This window comes from Neocloeon triangulifer, unplaced genomic scaffold, assembly GCF_031216515.1.
Source record: "Neocloeon triangulifer isolate White Clay Creek 2 clone unplaced genomic scaffold, ASM3121651v1 ptg000022l, whole genome shotgun sequence".
In the NCBI taxonomy this organism is placed as follows: Eukaryota; Metazoa; Arthropoda; class Insecta; order Ephemeroptera; family Baetidae; genus Neocloeon; species Neocloeon triangulifer.
Genome location: NW_026775562.1, coordinates 1,009,352 through 1,023,302, shown reverse-complemented (window position 1 = coordinate 1,023,302; position 13,951 = coordinate 1,009,352). Strand labels below are relative to the sequence as shown.

General features: G+C 32.9%; 1 protein-coding gene and 1 non-coding gene across 2 annotated transcripts in view; both read left to right on the top strand.

The window, feature by feature from the left end:
* The first annotated feature begins 716 nt into the window (after positions 1–716).
* The window catches only part of LOC132204562 (agrin-like), a 30,284-nt gene continuing 17,049 nt past the window's right edge, over positions 717–13,951 (top strand). The window contains exons 1-2 of the mRNA XM_059633142.1: positions 717–861; positions 2,101–2,634. Of these exons, the coding sequence (XP_059489125.1) occupies positions 2,115–2,634 (520 nt within the window). The 5' untranslated portion in view covers positions 717–861; positions 2,101–2,114. The remainder of the gene's footprint in view (positions 862–2,100; positions 2,635–13,951) is intronic.
* LOC132204889 (U1 spliceosomal RNA) lies at positions 5,979–6,140 on the top strand. The gene has a single exon (XR_009442573.1). It is a non-coding gene; the product is annotated as a U1 spliceosomal RNA (small nuclear RNA).

Genomic DNA, 13,951 nt, shown 5'->3' with positions numbered 1-13,951 from the left:
GGTGAAAAAGTTTCTTAAAACAAATTATACCAAAACTTCAAGATCTAAAAGCTAAATCATTCTATCAATGTTTAAATTTAATTTTAAATAATCCCAGCTATTTTATGGTTTTTAAAACAGCCAATGTTCCATAAATTTTTTGATCTAAAACATTAATTCAGAATTGAATACCTTCCATGCTCATCTTTAATTTATTTTAAGTTAATTTCGTTTCAAATTTAACGCAAAATTTATTCCAATTTATTCTAAAACACTAAAAAAAATCATTTCTTTAAGTTTCAAAACTATTTCTTTTACAGTTTTTTTTTTCATCAAATAACCGTTATTAGAAATAGTGAGAAGTAGAATAAAACATCCAAATTATTTGAAAATAAACCTTCAAGTATGTATAGTCCAATTGTATAATCATGCTTTTTTTGTCAGAATTTGTTTTTTGGACAAATTAAAAAATATAACCGGTGGAATTTTAAACCGGTCTGCATTATTATACCGCATTTCAATTCAATCTGGAATTGCAATCTTTATGTATATTCTCATGTGACAGCAGAAATTGAAAGCATCAATCTCGGTTTTGTCAAGTGGGCGGTCGGGATCGAGGGCTATGCAAATGAGGCACGCGCCAGGACGTGCATGGAAAGGGGACTTAGGAGGGGAGGGCTCGAAGGTCCAGCAGAAAGAGGAAAAGTGATGAGAGCTCAATCTCGGCTGACTCTGCCGGCGCCGAGCACGTGAGATCTGATGCCGCGGCCGCCAGCTTTGTTTACGCGATCAGAAAATAAGACCGGCTGACGAGAGGTGCAGTGCAAGCAAAGAAAGGAGTACTTGCGTCTAGTTTGCCCAGCAAAGGTCATCCCTGAAGAGGTCAGTTTCTATTCCATTTAATAATCAGTTGGGTTATTTAAAAAAAATGAGCATTTTTATAATCAAAGAAAAATAATTTTGATGTGGGGACATCGATAAAGACAAATATTTTATGAATGAGATTTTGATGATTGTCATTTCTTTGCTCAAAGGAAATTTAGTAAATTTCATTTCTAAGTTAAAGTTATTAAACTTTGACAACCATGATTAGCAATTTTTGAGTTTTAAGTGGAAATGTTAATTATTTTAAAACAGAAATTTTAATCTGTTTTAAAAATAATTAAAATTTTCAATTAATAGTTGAAACTTGGACATTTTAATTCGTTTTTCCGAGCATTGGTTTTCTCGCTCAGTTTCTGAATCCACGTTAAAATTCTTTTGAAAAAAAATCATTTAAAGTTTAAAGCAATTAAAATTCACATTATTTATAAAATATTAGCTAAAAAAATACCCCAATTGAATATCCACTCAAGTTAACTAAATTAATGTGTGGTGTGTATGACTGGTTTGCCCAAGAATTTTCTAGATAAAGCAAAGAAACTTAGAAACAAACATAAAATTGCAAAAAAAAAGAAGAAGAAATCAGCAGTCGTGTGATTGCTTCTACCATAAATATGATAAATATTATTGTCAGTTGGTAAAATGAAACTTTGAAAATTAATAAATGCAAAAAATACCAACGTCAAACAACTCAAAGTTTTCAACGTGCAGAAATATAACACTTCGATATTGTTTTATTATAATATTGTTCTTTACTTCAGTTCACTCGTCCAGATGTTCCCATCAAACACATCTGATTTCATAGTTTTCAAGACTTTTTTCAACAATTAATTTTTTTAGTTTTATTTAAGAAGCTAGATATACATTTTAAATTATTTGCCATTCTCAAAAATTTATTTTCCTTACATTATTTATTTATATTAGTGTAATTCACAAATTGCAAAGATATGCACTTATTTTTAAAAAAATTCACGATATTCAACTGAAAAAAATACAGACTGAACATAAAACTCAATTTTCAATAAGACCTCATGCATTATATCACGTTAAAATTCATTGAAAATCATCTGCTTACACCTTGAAAAAATCTATGTTTCCTTATTGGTTGATTAAATTTTAAAGAAAAATAATAAATAATCTATAAATCCAAAGAATTTAACATGATATTCTTATTTTTATCAAAGTTTCATCATAATTTATTATTTTTTTTCCTTCAATTTATTTTTTTATAATTTTCAGGGCCTCCTCTCAAAATGAATTTTCTGCTGCTGGCGATGTGCGCATGCGTGATTGCTTCGACGCCGCCGCAGCCGTCCACGCTTCCGTGCATCGTGGACGACTCTCTTGACGCAAACGCCGACCTAGCGCGCATCCGCAGGGCCGACCTGATCTTCACCGCCAAGGTGGTGGGGTTTGACGCGAGCGGCGACGAAGCGCAGCTGCGCGTCAAACGCGTGTACAAGTCGGAGGGACGGCCGGGGGTGCACACGTTGGCCACCCTGCGCGTGACCGGCTTCCTGTGGCGGCCGCCGACGCCCAAGAAGGCGCACGAAAAGACGCCGCCCCACAAGGCGGACAACGTCGCCCGCAGACACGTCCGACCCCGCAGAGGCAACGGCACGCCCAGGCCGTGTGCCCTCGTCCGCCCTGGCGACACCAAACTGTTCGTCGTAGGGGTGGATGCCAAGAATGACACCCTCTTTCTGGTCGCCAGACCTCTGGCCGTCACCGTCGACGCCCTCAAGTCCACCCAAACAGCCCTGCAGTTGAAAGGTAAGATTTTCTTCTTTCTAGTTGACTTCAAAATTCTCCATTTAAATCAAATCTTTATGCAAATATTATACAATTTTATCCAAACATGTTTGTAATTTTTACATCAAGACTGCCCAGTTGGCATTGGAATGACATACATGCATAATAATGATAAACTTGATACTGTCGTCTACTGTCACGTTATTTACTGCTTGAAATTCATATTCCTCGCATGATTGCCAAGTGACTTTTTCTGTATTTTCATATCTTTCTGTCTGAATTAAGCAGCACGAAAACACACACTCGCGAAATAAAATCCACATTTTGAAAACCAGTGGGAAAGAAAATTCGAGATCTGGCGCGTTAAAGTGCAATTCAAACTGACTCGTTGCGGTTTCTCTCGTGACATTTACACACACAGCACGCACTTGTTGGCGCAATTTCTTTCTATTCAAAAGCAGAACTTGATCCGAATCAGAGAGCGAATTTTATCCGCGCCCTGAAAAAACGAGAAGCGGTGATAAGAAAGAAATCTGCGCGGCCAAGATCGAAACGATCACCTTTCAAATGGCACTATTCAATTACATAATATATTCAAGTTTCTTATGCAAACGAAATTGGCAATTGAGCAGACAATACCGCAAATCTGATGATTCCAAGTACTAAATTGAAATGGGAAAAGAGTCTCGCTAGTTTTGCAATTTAATAAAACCAAATTATTGAAGGGTTGATTTTAATTAGCCTCATTTTAATATTTGTTTTTCACGAATTGATTATTATAATATGCAAAAGATCATAATTAGTTATTTAAGTACGTTCTGTTTAAAAATCTTTTGCGATTGCAATTAAACTATATTAACTAGAAAAAATGCCTGAAATATTAAATTTTTAATGTAATAACCTGTTTTATCTGTTACTTTAAAATTATTATTAAACTATGTTTTTTTTTAATATGACAATAATTATGTAAAATTAATAAGTGCAAATTTAAAAATAATGTTGAACAAAATATTATTTAAAGAATTGTTTAAATAAATTTAATAAATAAAATTTTAATTATATCTCTCATAAATACGTATAATTAGATAAATAAAACTTTCTGTTCAAATTTCAAGTAAATTTCAAATTTAATATTAAATTTAATTCTAAATGAAACAATTTGTAAATAAATATATCGGATTTTTAATAAATAAAAAAACATTTAAAAATTAAATTCCAATTTTATTCTTCTCCTTATTATTGACATTTAAGTTCAGCCGTGTCTTTCTGATCAAGCTTTTGATTAAAATTAGATAATATATTCCAACGCATAGACTTAAATTAGCCTCTGCTGGATTATTTTTCTTTTCGCCTCCATACGCCCTGCCATGTCAAGACTGATCGACACTTCGGAGCAAACACATGTGCCAAATTGAGGCCTTGCTTTTTTGTTTGTGGTTTTTGGCGCGCCGCAGCCGGCGAGAGATGGATATCAAAAGCCGATTTTGAATCTCTTTCTTCTCACAAACGAAATCTAATAAGAATAAAATCGCCTCCGCCCTAACGAGGTTCTGGGGCCGATTGTGTGTGTGATGTGAAAGAAAAGGAGAGAGAGAGAAAACGCGTACGTCTCTCCCATGATGCCGCCTTTGTGCGTGAAATAATTTATTAATGTAAACACGCATCACCTGGATTTTCCTCACAAAGGGCAAGAGTTATTCTCGTTATTTATGTTTTTAATGAAAAGAAGCTCAGCTCTTTTATGTGCAGCGACGAGGCAAAAAAAATGTACTCTATGAGAAATAAATACATACAATTTTTAATTTCTTGATTTACACTTAAATTGTTTGGAAAATAAAAACTTAAATTCCTGAAATTAAATAACAAAAAGTGATTGTTTATAAAACTTCATAAACTATGAATCAAACAAAAATATATATATATATATATTTGTTTGGGTGGTAATAAAAAAAAAGTTAAAATTTTAACTTCCCTTCCAGAAAACCGCTATAAACACACTAAAAACAACAATAATCCTAGTAACCAAAGTTGTTTTACGTCATATTTTTAATCTAATTTTATTTTGTGATATAAAGAACTGTATTTAAACAATGAGATTAAATAAAATATAATTTTTTTATCTTATTTTCTACTGGAGTTATACAAAACCCACGCAATAGAGACGCACGAATTCTTGTCGTGAATATAAAAAAATTCCGACGGATTAGATTTCCATTTGGTAGCCACCGACTTTTGGCAAGGCGCATTAACAACCTCCTCTCAAAGGAGAGAGACCAAAATTAATGGGCCGAGTTTCCACATTTCCATTGAGATTTCCATCTCCGAAGGTGTCAACGCGCCCGGAGAGGACACCTCTGACTAAAACAGAGAAAATCCTTTCTCATCTTCAAGGTGGTCCCGTTTTTCCTATGCAAGAGATCGAATTCAATACCTTGAGACGAAAAATAATAAGAAAATGGGCCCCCGCGCGTTTCCTTTTCGGGCAGTTTGTGATCACCGCCTTTTTAACTTTAAACTGGGTGTATGTTTGTTTTTCATTCTCTCCGTCGGAGTGAAACGTGAGGACGTAATAATTTTCGTTTTAAATCTTTATAGATAGAGAAATTTATCCGAGCACTTTATTTAATTAGCGGGTTGCTCTCGTGGTCGTTTCGGCGTCGGGTTACACAGAGAGCAATAATCAATTTGTGATGATTACCACTGCCCTCCGCCAGGTAATAAATTCAAAAGCTGCTTCGAGAGAGTCGATCTAAGATAAATGAGAACCACCCGCTAAGTGAGACAACTGCTAGTTTGCATTCAGGATATATCAAAATCATGTATATAATTTTAATTGGAAGTACCCGTGAATTAAATTAAATTGAAATACAACGCAGGAATTTTATAATTTCAGGATTAAATTAAATTTATGATTATTGCTAAAGGATCGGAGCTTTTTCTATCAATTTTTAGTTTTAAAAAATTAAATAAATTATTTCTTCAAAATAAACTGTAATATCCAAAACAACCGAACTAATAATAGTGCGTATTGTGATGACGTCATCCGTTTAATCCAACCAAACCCATCACATTTTAAGACCGCCGTCAGCGCCGCCAATCCGTGGTGGTCGATTTTGTGTACTAACCATAACTGGTGGCATTATTGTAATCAAAGTTTAACCGAATTTAACCCAAAATTGACAAACTTCAACCAATATTTTTTTAATTCTTTAACAGTGAAATTTGTTAATGTAGATCGGATATTGAAGGCTATTTTTCAATTTAGGGGTCGAGAAATTAAGCAAGGTTGTTAAAGTGGGTAGGAGTTCGATGCTCTGACGGTCGCGGCTGTTAGGCCGGGCTCTCGAACGCAAGCCGCTGAACTCATACTTACCTGGCGTAGGGGTTACCGTGATCAAGAAGGCGGTTCCCTCAGGGTGAGGCCCTTCCATTGCACTACGGTTGGGTTGACCCCTGCGATTACCCCAAATGTGGGTAACTCGGGCGCGTAATTTTTGGTAGTGAGGACTGCGTTCGCGCTGTCCTCTTATAATGAATCAATAATAGTCCTTTTCCCCTAAAATTATAAATTTAGTCCCATATAAGAAGCATAATACTTCTTGGTCCCATCCCATATATTATGAAAAAAGGAAAAATTCATTCTGAGCGCTGGAGTATCATAATCACTTAAAATCTTCCTGTTATGAAATTTATGGTTGAATTAGAATTTCCTTTCCGTTATTTAAATATAAATATTGCTAATGTATAATCCTTCACAAATAAATTAATAATGTTTCTTATAGATTTTTTTAGAGAATCAAATTGCAAAATTTCTGATTCGCCCTGAATAATCATGGTCACTTTTCTAACAGTAAGATGGTGCGAGAATAATTCAAATAAATTGAATCAAATTTTCATAGAATTTATTTGCTTTCTGTTTTTTGTAAAATAGTAAAATTCTTCTCATGGAATAATTAATGAGGTCTTCATTATTGAATTGAACAATTTTTAAATGTAGATTAGTTAACTTGAACAAAATTGTTGTAAATGTACTTTAAATTTTAAAATAGTATTTCATAAATTCTCTCTTTTACACTCATGATACTCAATCCAAATTTAAACTGTAATTTTGGTTCTATTCTCTTCCACGAAGGCCTCTCACCGAATAAGGTTGTAAAAGGGCCGACGCCCCTCTCGTATGTCCCAACAGCAGAGTAATAATTTTATCTCCAACCTGCATCTCTTTTATTTTTACTTGGTGCTTTCTTTCTTTCTTCCTACTCTGTCCAAAATTTTATTCCATTTCCTCTCCATGCAGCAATATTTTATATTTTTTGAAAATTTCCCCCAGCCGCTGCTTTCTATAATGTACCGATTTTATTGTCGGCCTTCCAAATTTGGCGGCAAACAAGGTTGAATCTTCTTTTCTTGTTCTCTCTAGAATTTTATGGGCGCCCGCCTGTGAAATCCATGGTATCTCTCGGGCCGGTCGTGTCGCTCTTTAGAAAGAGATAATAGGAAATTTTTTTAAGACTCGCGCGGTCCCCCAATAAAATTGTTCTCTAATAAAGTAATTAGAATTTCAACTGCTGTAAAATTAATGATTGCGAGAGAGCCGAAAATTTACAACACGGCAATAAATTTTTAAACAGTAATTTATTGCTCGATCCTTTTTAGAACAAAAGTACTTGTACTCATTGATTTTCGAAATTATTTAAAAATCCCATGTTAATTTATGATCCTATTTTTAATTCTGCTGGGGGAGTAAAGAAAAGCAAATGCTTGAAATTCCAATTAAGAAACTCGGATGCTGCGATAACTCGGGAATGGTCAAGAGCGGCGCTTCTTTTATCAACAAATTTTTTATACCCTCTCCCGAACATATGAGTAAAAAGGTCGAGCACTGATAATAAGGAAAGGGCTTCACGCCCAATTATCTCGTTGGTCGTTAATCAAATATATTTTGAAGCTCTTTGAGGGATTCTAAAGTGGGGACCGAGGAATGAAAATAAATAATAAAATTCAGCATTTGATTATTTTAAATGTAAGTAAAAATTGTTGTCATGGTTAGCAATAAAGAGAAAAGAATAATTAATAAATTTCATATATTTATTTTAATTATAAATTTTGTTTTACTTTTATTTTTTGCAATTATTTTTATTTTTTTTTATTGATTTATTTATAAAAATTTATAATCATATGTTTTTTTGAAATAATAATTTTATGCCCCAACAACTCGAAAATGAACTTTTACATTTTTTTTTTAAATTCAATATAACTTAAAATAAGATATTTTAAATTCTTATGCTCCGTAAGTCTTAAAGATAATGTAATTTTTAAGAAAACATAGTAGAATGCCCTTAAAGGTCGATTAATTTGCTCTTGAAATTTTCAAAAATTTTAATTTTTCACAAGGACTTCAAATTCCTATAAGATATAGCTACTCATAAATCCAGAAATTATAATTAAAAAATCCAAAACAATTGTTTTGTAACAAGGTTTGAAAAATATAATTTTTGACACACTTACAATCTAAATCAATCCACTGACAATAGGTTCCAATGTCAGAATGAATCTTAGAGAAAATTAAATTTACAAGAAAACTGATTTTTTTTACCTTTTTTACTATTATTGCTGCTACGTTCAATGACTTTTTCAATTTAAAATAATGTGAACGCAAACAATATCCAGAGTCCATGTTTGCCTTTTTGCGAATCTCTTGAGATCGAAACAAGAGGCTTTTTACTCCTCTGAGAGGCAATTAGCGCTACTCGGGGACGCGCCCTCATGGCAAAAGGTGGTTCTGTTTTTAGTATTTGGTTTCATCAGACCCTCTGTTCGTTGTTCAACCGACAAAGAGTGAAGAACGCACCTTTGTTTTGCCGAAATTGCTGCTTTCCCGACTGACTAATTAGCACCCATTATGTTTGTTCCTCACAATTTGTAGAAAATTGGAACGGTTTGCAGTTTGCATACTAATTCAAACCAATATTTAGGTTTTAAACTTTTTTAAACTCTTAAAAAAATTGAAATAAATTTTTAAATAATTGAAAAAATAGAAATTAAAAATGTTCTTCTTTGCAGATTAATTATTTGTTGAGTCAAAGATTAAATTTCTCTACTTTTTCATTACTTGAAAAAAGTTTCAACTTGCTAACTAATTTATAAAACCAATAAAAAAATAAATTTAATAAATAAAAAAGCTAAAACAGTTGTGAAAGAGTTAAAAATAACAATTTATTGCAATTAAATTTGAGAAATTTCCTCACCTAAATCTTCTTCACATTGCTGCTTTATTAAAATTTAGCGAGAAACCTCTTAAGAAATTTTATTTTTGTTGCCTTATATTTTTTTTCATAAAAAGATTTCTGTGCCTCCATAATCAAAATCCACAGAGATGAAAGGCGCAAAGGCTCGTCGTGTCAAAGGTAATTATTATATTAAATTAGAGAGGCGCCCTTGCCTCTTTGTCTCTGCTGCAGGTTCAGAAATTCCACAAAGAGGGTGGTCATTAATTAATCAGAATTGAGTATAATGACGGCAGTGTTCACTTTATCTTTGCCCATGAGCGCGTGAAACAGGATTAAACCGGCATCGAATTGCGAAAAAATGTTCTCCGAGCTCAATTTCGACCTGATGAATAATTAATTTGCTCTCTGTAGCTCGCAGACTTTTGGTGAGAATTTATTGCTGCAAATATAAATAAAACTTATACACGCGGGATAAAACGGTTTTATGATGTCGCTTTTTATGGACATGCTCGCTCGTGATATATTTGGAATATATTTTAATATTAAAAAGAAAGAGAGTTACGAGCCCGAAAAAACCAGTTTTTCGCCTCGCGCGCGCAAATATATTATAAAGAAGCGAGTTTTCGCAATGAATAAGTCGTGCAAAAAGCTGCAGATTAAGAGATAATAATCACGACCGGCGGCGGCTGCCCAGATTTCAACGACAGCACAAAAAAGAAGTAAAGTGCTCCTGCTTGAAAGCGATTTACTTGAATTTGCATACGCGAGCTATAGAGAAAGAAAGATTAGAATCATACGGATCGTGCCAACAGATCGTACTGATTTTTGCTTCAAAATTGCTTGTAAAAAGTTCGTTACAAAATTCCTGATGAAAGAAAAACACGTTTTTTGCAAGTTTAGAATTAAAGTACCATAAACCATATTACATATAAGTGTGATTCAAATTTGATTATGTACGAATTTTGAATAATTTGACAGTTTTTCATATAAATTTATTTCCTATAATAAACATATTCAAATACAAAAGGAGTTTTAAAATTGAAGCGGAATAGTTCAATTAGAAATAAACTTAAATTAAGAATAATTTTTTTCCACAATTTATGACTGCCTTAATTTTTGAAGAGAAAAAAGTCATTCAATTCCAGGATTTTTCTGAAAAATTATGATTTGCTTGATTTGTGTAATACTTTTTTGCTAACTATTGAATTGTTGCAAAAGGTAATAATTTTAGAGCAAAAATTCAAAATTATTTACTATACATATAAAATTTGTTAAAAAGTCCACACAACTGAAAAGAAGTGATTCAAAATAATCCCTTATTTTGTGTGAAATAATCCTTTCTCTAACGTTTAATAAAATTAGCAAAGATCCATTGTTAGAGCAAATTGAAAAATAATTTCCTTTTCTCTATATTCCTTTTTTTACTCTAACCAGTATAAATATTGTAATCAGTTTTTTCACCACGGCGTTCTCTCTTTTAGCCGGACATTTATTTATTTTGCCAGGATCTCTTAGAAATGTCCAAACAGTTTATCAGTGGAACGTTTTTATACTTTCAACCGCCTCTCTCACGTGTTTGTTTATGTGCGCGGCTTAAAGAGGAACCGCAGCAGAAATCAAACACACGCAACTCTGTCGACAAAAACTCTGCAAATCTACCTGAAAAGCGCGAGCGGCCTCGTCGTTTGTGTAAAACCATATTCGCATGGAGCAGAGAAAAACCACTCCTGTATTTTTCTTGCTCTCAGGTTTTTCGTTTCACATTTGAGCAGATGAGATAAAAACAAAAAAGGAGATACAAAAAATAAAGATTCATTTTTCACTCTGCTTGAATAAAACAACAAAATGCCATAAAAGTAAGATTTTCATCCAGAAATCCATCATATTTTATAAAAATAAGTGCTAATTTTTTTTTTTTTTATTAAATTTAACCAACTTTTATTTATTTCTGGTTTCGAAATTTATAGGAGGCAACTTTTTTTATTTGTATCATATAAAATTGTTTCAAGAAAAAAAGCATAAATTTTTATACGCAGGAGCTCGATTCAAAATTTTATTTGCGCGTGTCACTTTTTGCGCACTCCTGATGGCGCCCGTGAGAGAATAATTTATAAATAAATTTTCCAGCGTGGGGGCGCACGTTTGTGTTCGCTCTCAAAAGTTATATAAAAAAGTGCGAGCGCAGCAAATATGCGAATATATTTACAACTTTGCTTTTATGTGCCTCGAATGCTTACACAATAAAAAATGAAATAAAACTCGCGTGCAGCTCATTACCGAGTAAAATAAGTGTTGATATGTTTTGTTAAAAGACATGTGTGCGAAAGAAACAAACTGAGAAGGCGGAAAATTTATTTATGACTGGCTTTATTCTCGCAAATATACAAGAGGTGCCAAAAATCTTTAATTCTTTCAACAAAAAACTAAATAAATAAAATGCATTTAAATTTCTGGCAGAAAGAAAAATAATAAAATAAAATTGCGATTATAATAAAAAGTAATTTTAAAAATAAATTCTTCCAATTTTATGCTAATTTTTGGAATCTGGTGTCAAAATTAATCTTAAAAAAAAACACCTGTTTGCAAATTATTTTCATTTTCTTAACTTATGATTTTGTAAACTTTTAAAAAATTCCCGCAAGGCTAAATTTAAAATTTCGGCCACTTAGAATCTTAACGGTAAAATAACAAAAGCCGTGTTTTTCTCTTACTTTTATTGTTATTAATCTCGCCAGAAATGTGACCTACCGGTGAAAAAAATCACTCTTCTCGGCCGCCGTCAAGTGCAAAAAGCTTTTATTAGCCATTGTTTCGTGCCGGACAATATTTCACTTTTCTGGCGCCGACCGGCAATTTTTGGAAGCGCTGCCCGTAAATCTTTACCCTTTCTCTTTTTTTCTCGGTTATTGTTTTCGCTCTGAAAACGCGCGGTGCAAATAAATTATCAATTTGCCTGACCATAAAACCTCAAATTTTATACATTCAGCCAATAAAATCAATATGGGATTTTTGCACGCCCACGAGCGTCAATAAAATTCGCTCGCCGTCGACGCTTTCAAGTATCAAAAAGCATCAGCTTGTCCAATAAATTAGGATTTGCGTCTGGAATGCACATTCTAGACCGGATCTTCTTTGAGCGCGTGACCTTTCAGGTATGAAAAGATTAAAATGGAGTTTCTAAACAATTTGGCCAAAATAAAAAAGTATTTAATATAATAATTCTACAGTTTAGGCAATTTTTTTTATTGAATTTTGTTTACAAAAAAATTGACAAATGCAGATGCTAATTTTTCTTTTTAATTTTGTAATAATGATTTTTTTTCTAATGATCATGTATTTTTGACAGACAATTTAAGTTGCAATGATATGTTTTTATATATTTAGTCCTAGGAAAATTGTTTAAAATTTTTAATTTATGTTTCTAAATATTTAATCCGTTGATCATAATGTGAAAGAATTATATTTTTATTTTAAAAACATGGTAATTTTAGTCTCCTAAAATTTAAATTTACTTAGTTGTAATTATTTTCCAAAACTGTTATTTAATTTCTATACAATTTGAAATTTTTCACCTAACAGATGCAATTTTAAATTAATGTGTGAAAAAATGGGCCTCAATGTTAACCCGGAACTGTAAAGTAATAGCAGGTGTTGCTGCAAAAATAAACAGCGAGTCTCTCAGCACCATGAAATTGCACTTTTTTTTTTATTCTCTCACTCTTTAATTTGAATCTTAACAAGGCGCCAGTAATCGCCGCTTGTCCGAGTACAGATAAAACACTTCGTTGTTAAAATTTTCTCATTGCCGCCTTTCGAAATTCCTCTTACGAATAATATAAAACGCACGCATTGTAATAAAAATATACGGGGCGTGTAATTTGCGCCCGATAATTTGTCATAATTGCATTTCGAGGCGCGAGTGAAAATTACTCTCGCAGGCCATAATCGGGCGGCGCGATCTCGATGAATAAGAAAGAGGAATTTTGTAATTACAAATAAACACTGCCAATTACACACTCGCCTCCTTTTATCACTCGCCGCGTCTCTCTGCATTAAAAAATGAAATGAAAAAAAAAACATCACCGGCTCGCGGCGCTTTTCAAGATGGGGAAATAATTTATGCAAATCGCATTCGAGCAGACCGGCGCTTCTTGTTTTTTTATTCAACGAGAGGCGTTATTATATATAAAGTTGATCCTGTTAATTTTGACACGCTCACCGAACTTTCCCATTCAATTAATGGGCGGCCTGATGAAATAATGTATAAGAATTTTTTTCATACCAGATTTTTAGATATAATTGTGCCAATTTAAATTTTTTTCATACAAGCCTAAGTTAAAGGACCACACTTAAATAAAATAAATAAATTGGTCTCTCTGCAACAGTTACATGTCAATTAGTTTAATGAGAGGAGGCTCGTCTGAAAGGGTCTGTGCTTTTGATTAAGCTTTTTAAACAACGTTAATTTGCATACAGAGCGAGCAAAAAGTGGAAGCTTTTAGCACAGTAATGAGAGAACCGATACATTTACAAAGCAAGAAGTGAAATGTTAATTCTAAAAAGAATTCAATTCTAAATAAAAAGAGATTTATTTATGAGAATAATCTGGATTATTTTCAAACGAAATTTACAATTCAAAGTATAAATTTGATCAAATTATCATTTATCTGGAAATGAATTATTAAAATAAAAGCCTAAATGAACGAAATAAATTTTACGATTTCTTTATTTTATTCTCACAATTTACGCAATAATTTTTAATTTTGTCATAAAATCACATTTTAATCCCTGCTTTGAAAAATCATTTGACAAATTGCCAATTTATTCGCACCTAGGCTGCACACTGAGCGCAATTACAAGAATGAGGAGAGATAGGTGTAGGAACAGTTGGGAGCAATTGGGGCTCGTGTTGCTGTCTCCATAATTTTGGTCGCGACGGCCACCTTGTTGTTCTTTTCTTTTATATGTGTTTATTTTTTTCGTGTGTGCAGAACTATATGGAGGAGCCGCTTGTAAATTATGGCGCTAGAGCGTGTTCGCCGTTTGCAAATGTTCATTTGCGAAATTTATTGCCGCCCCAACTAATGATGCCAAAATTATGTAATCAA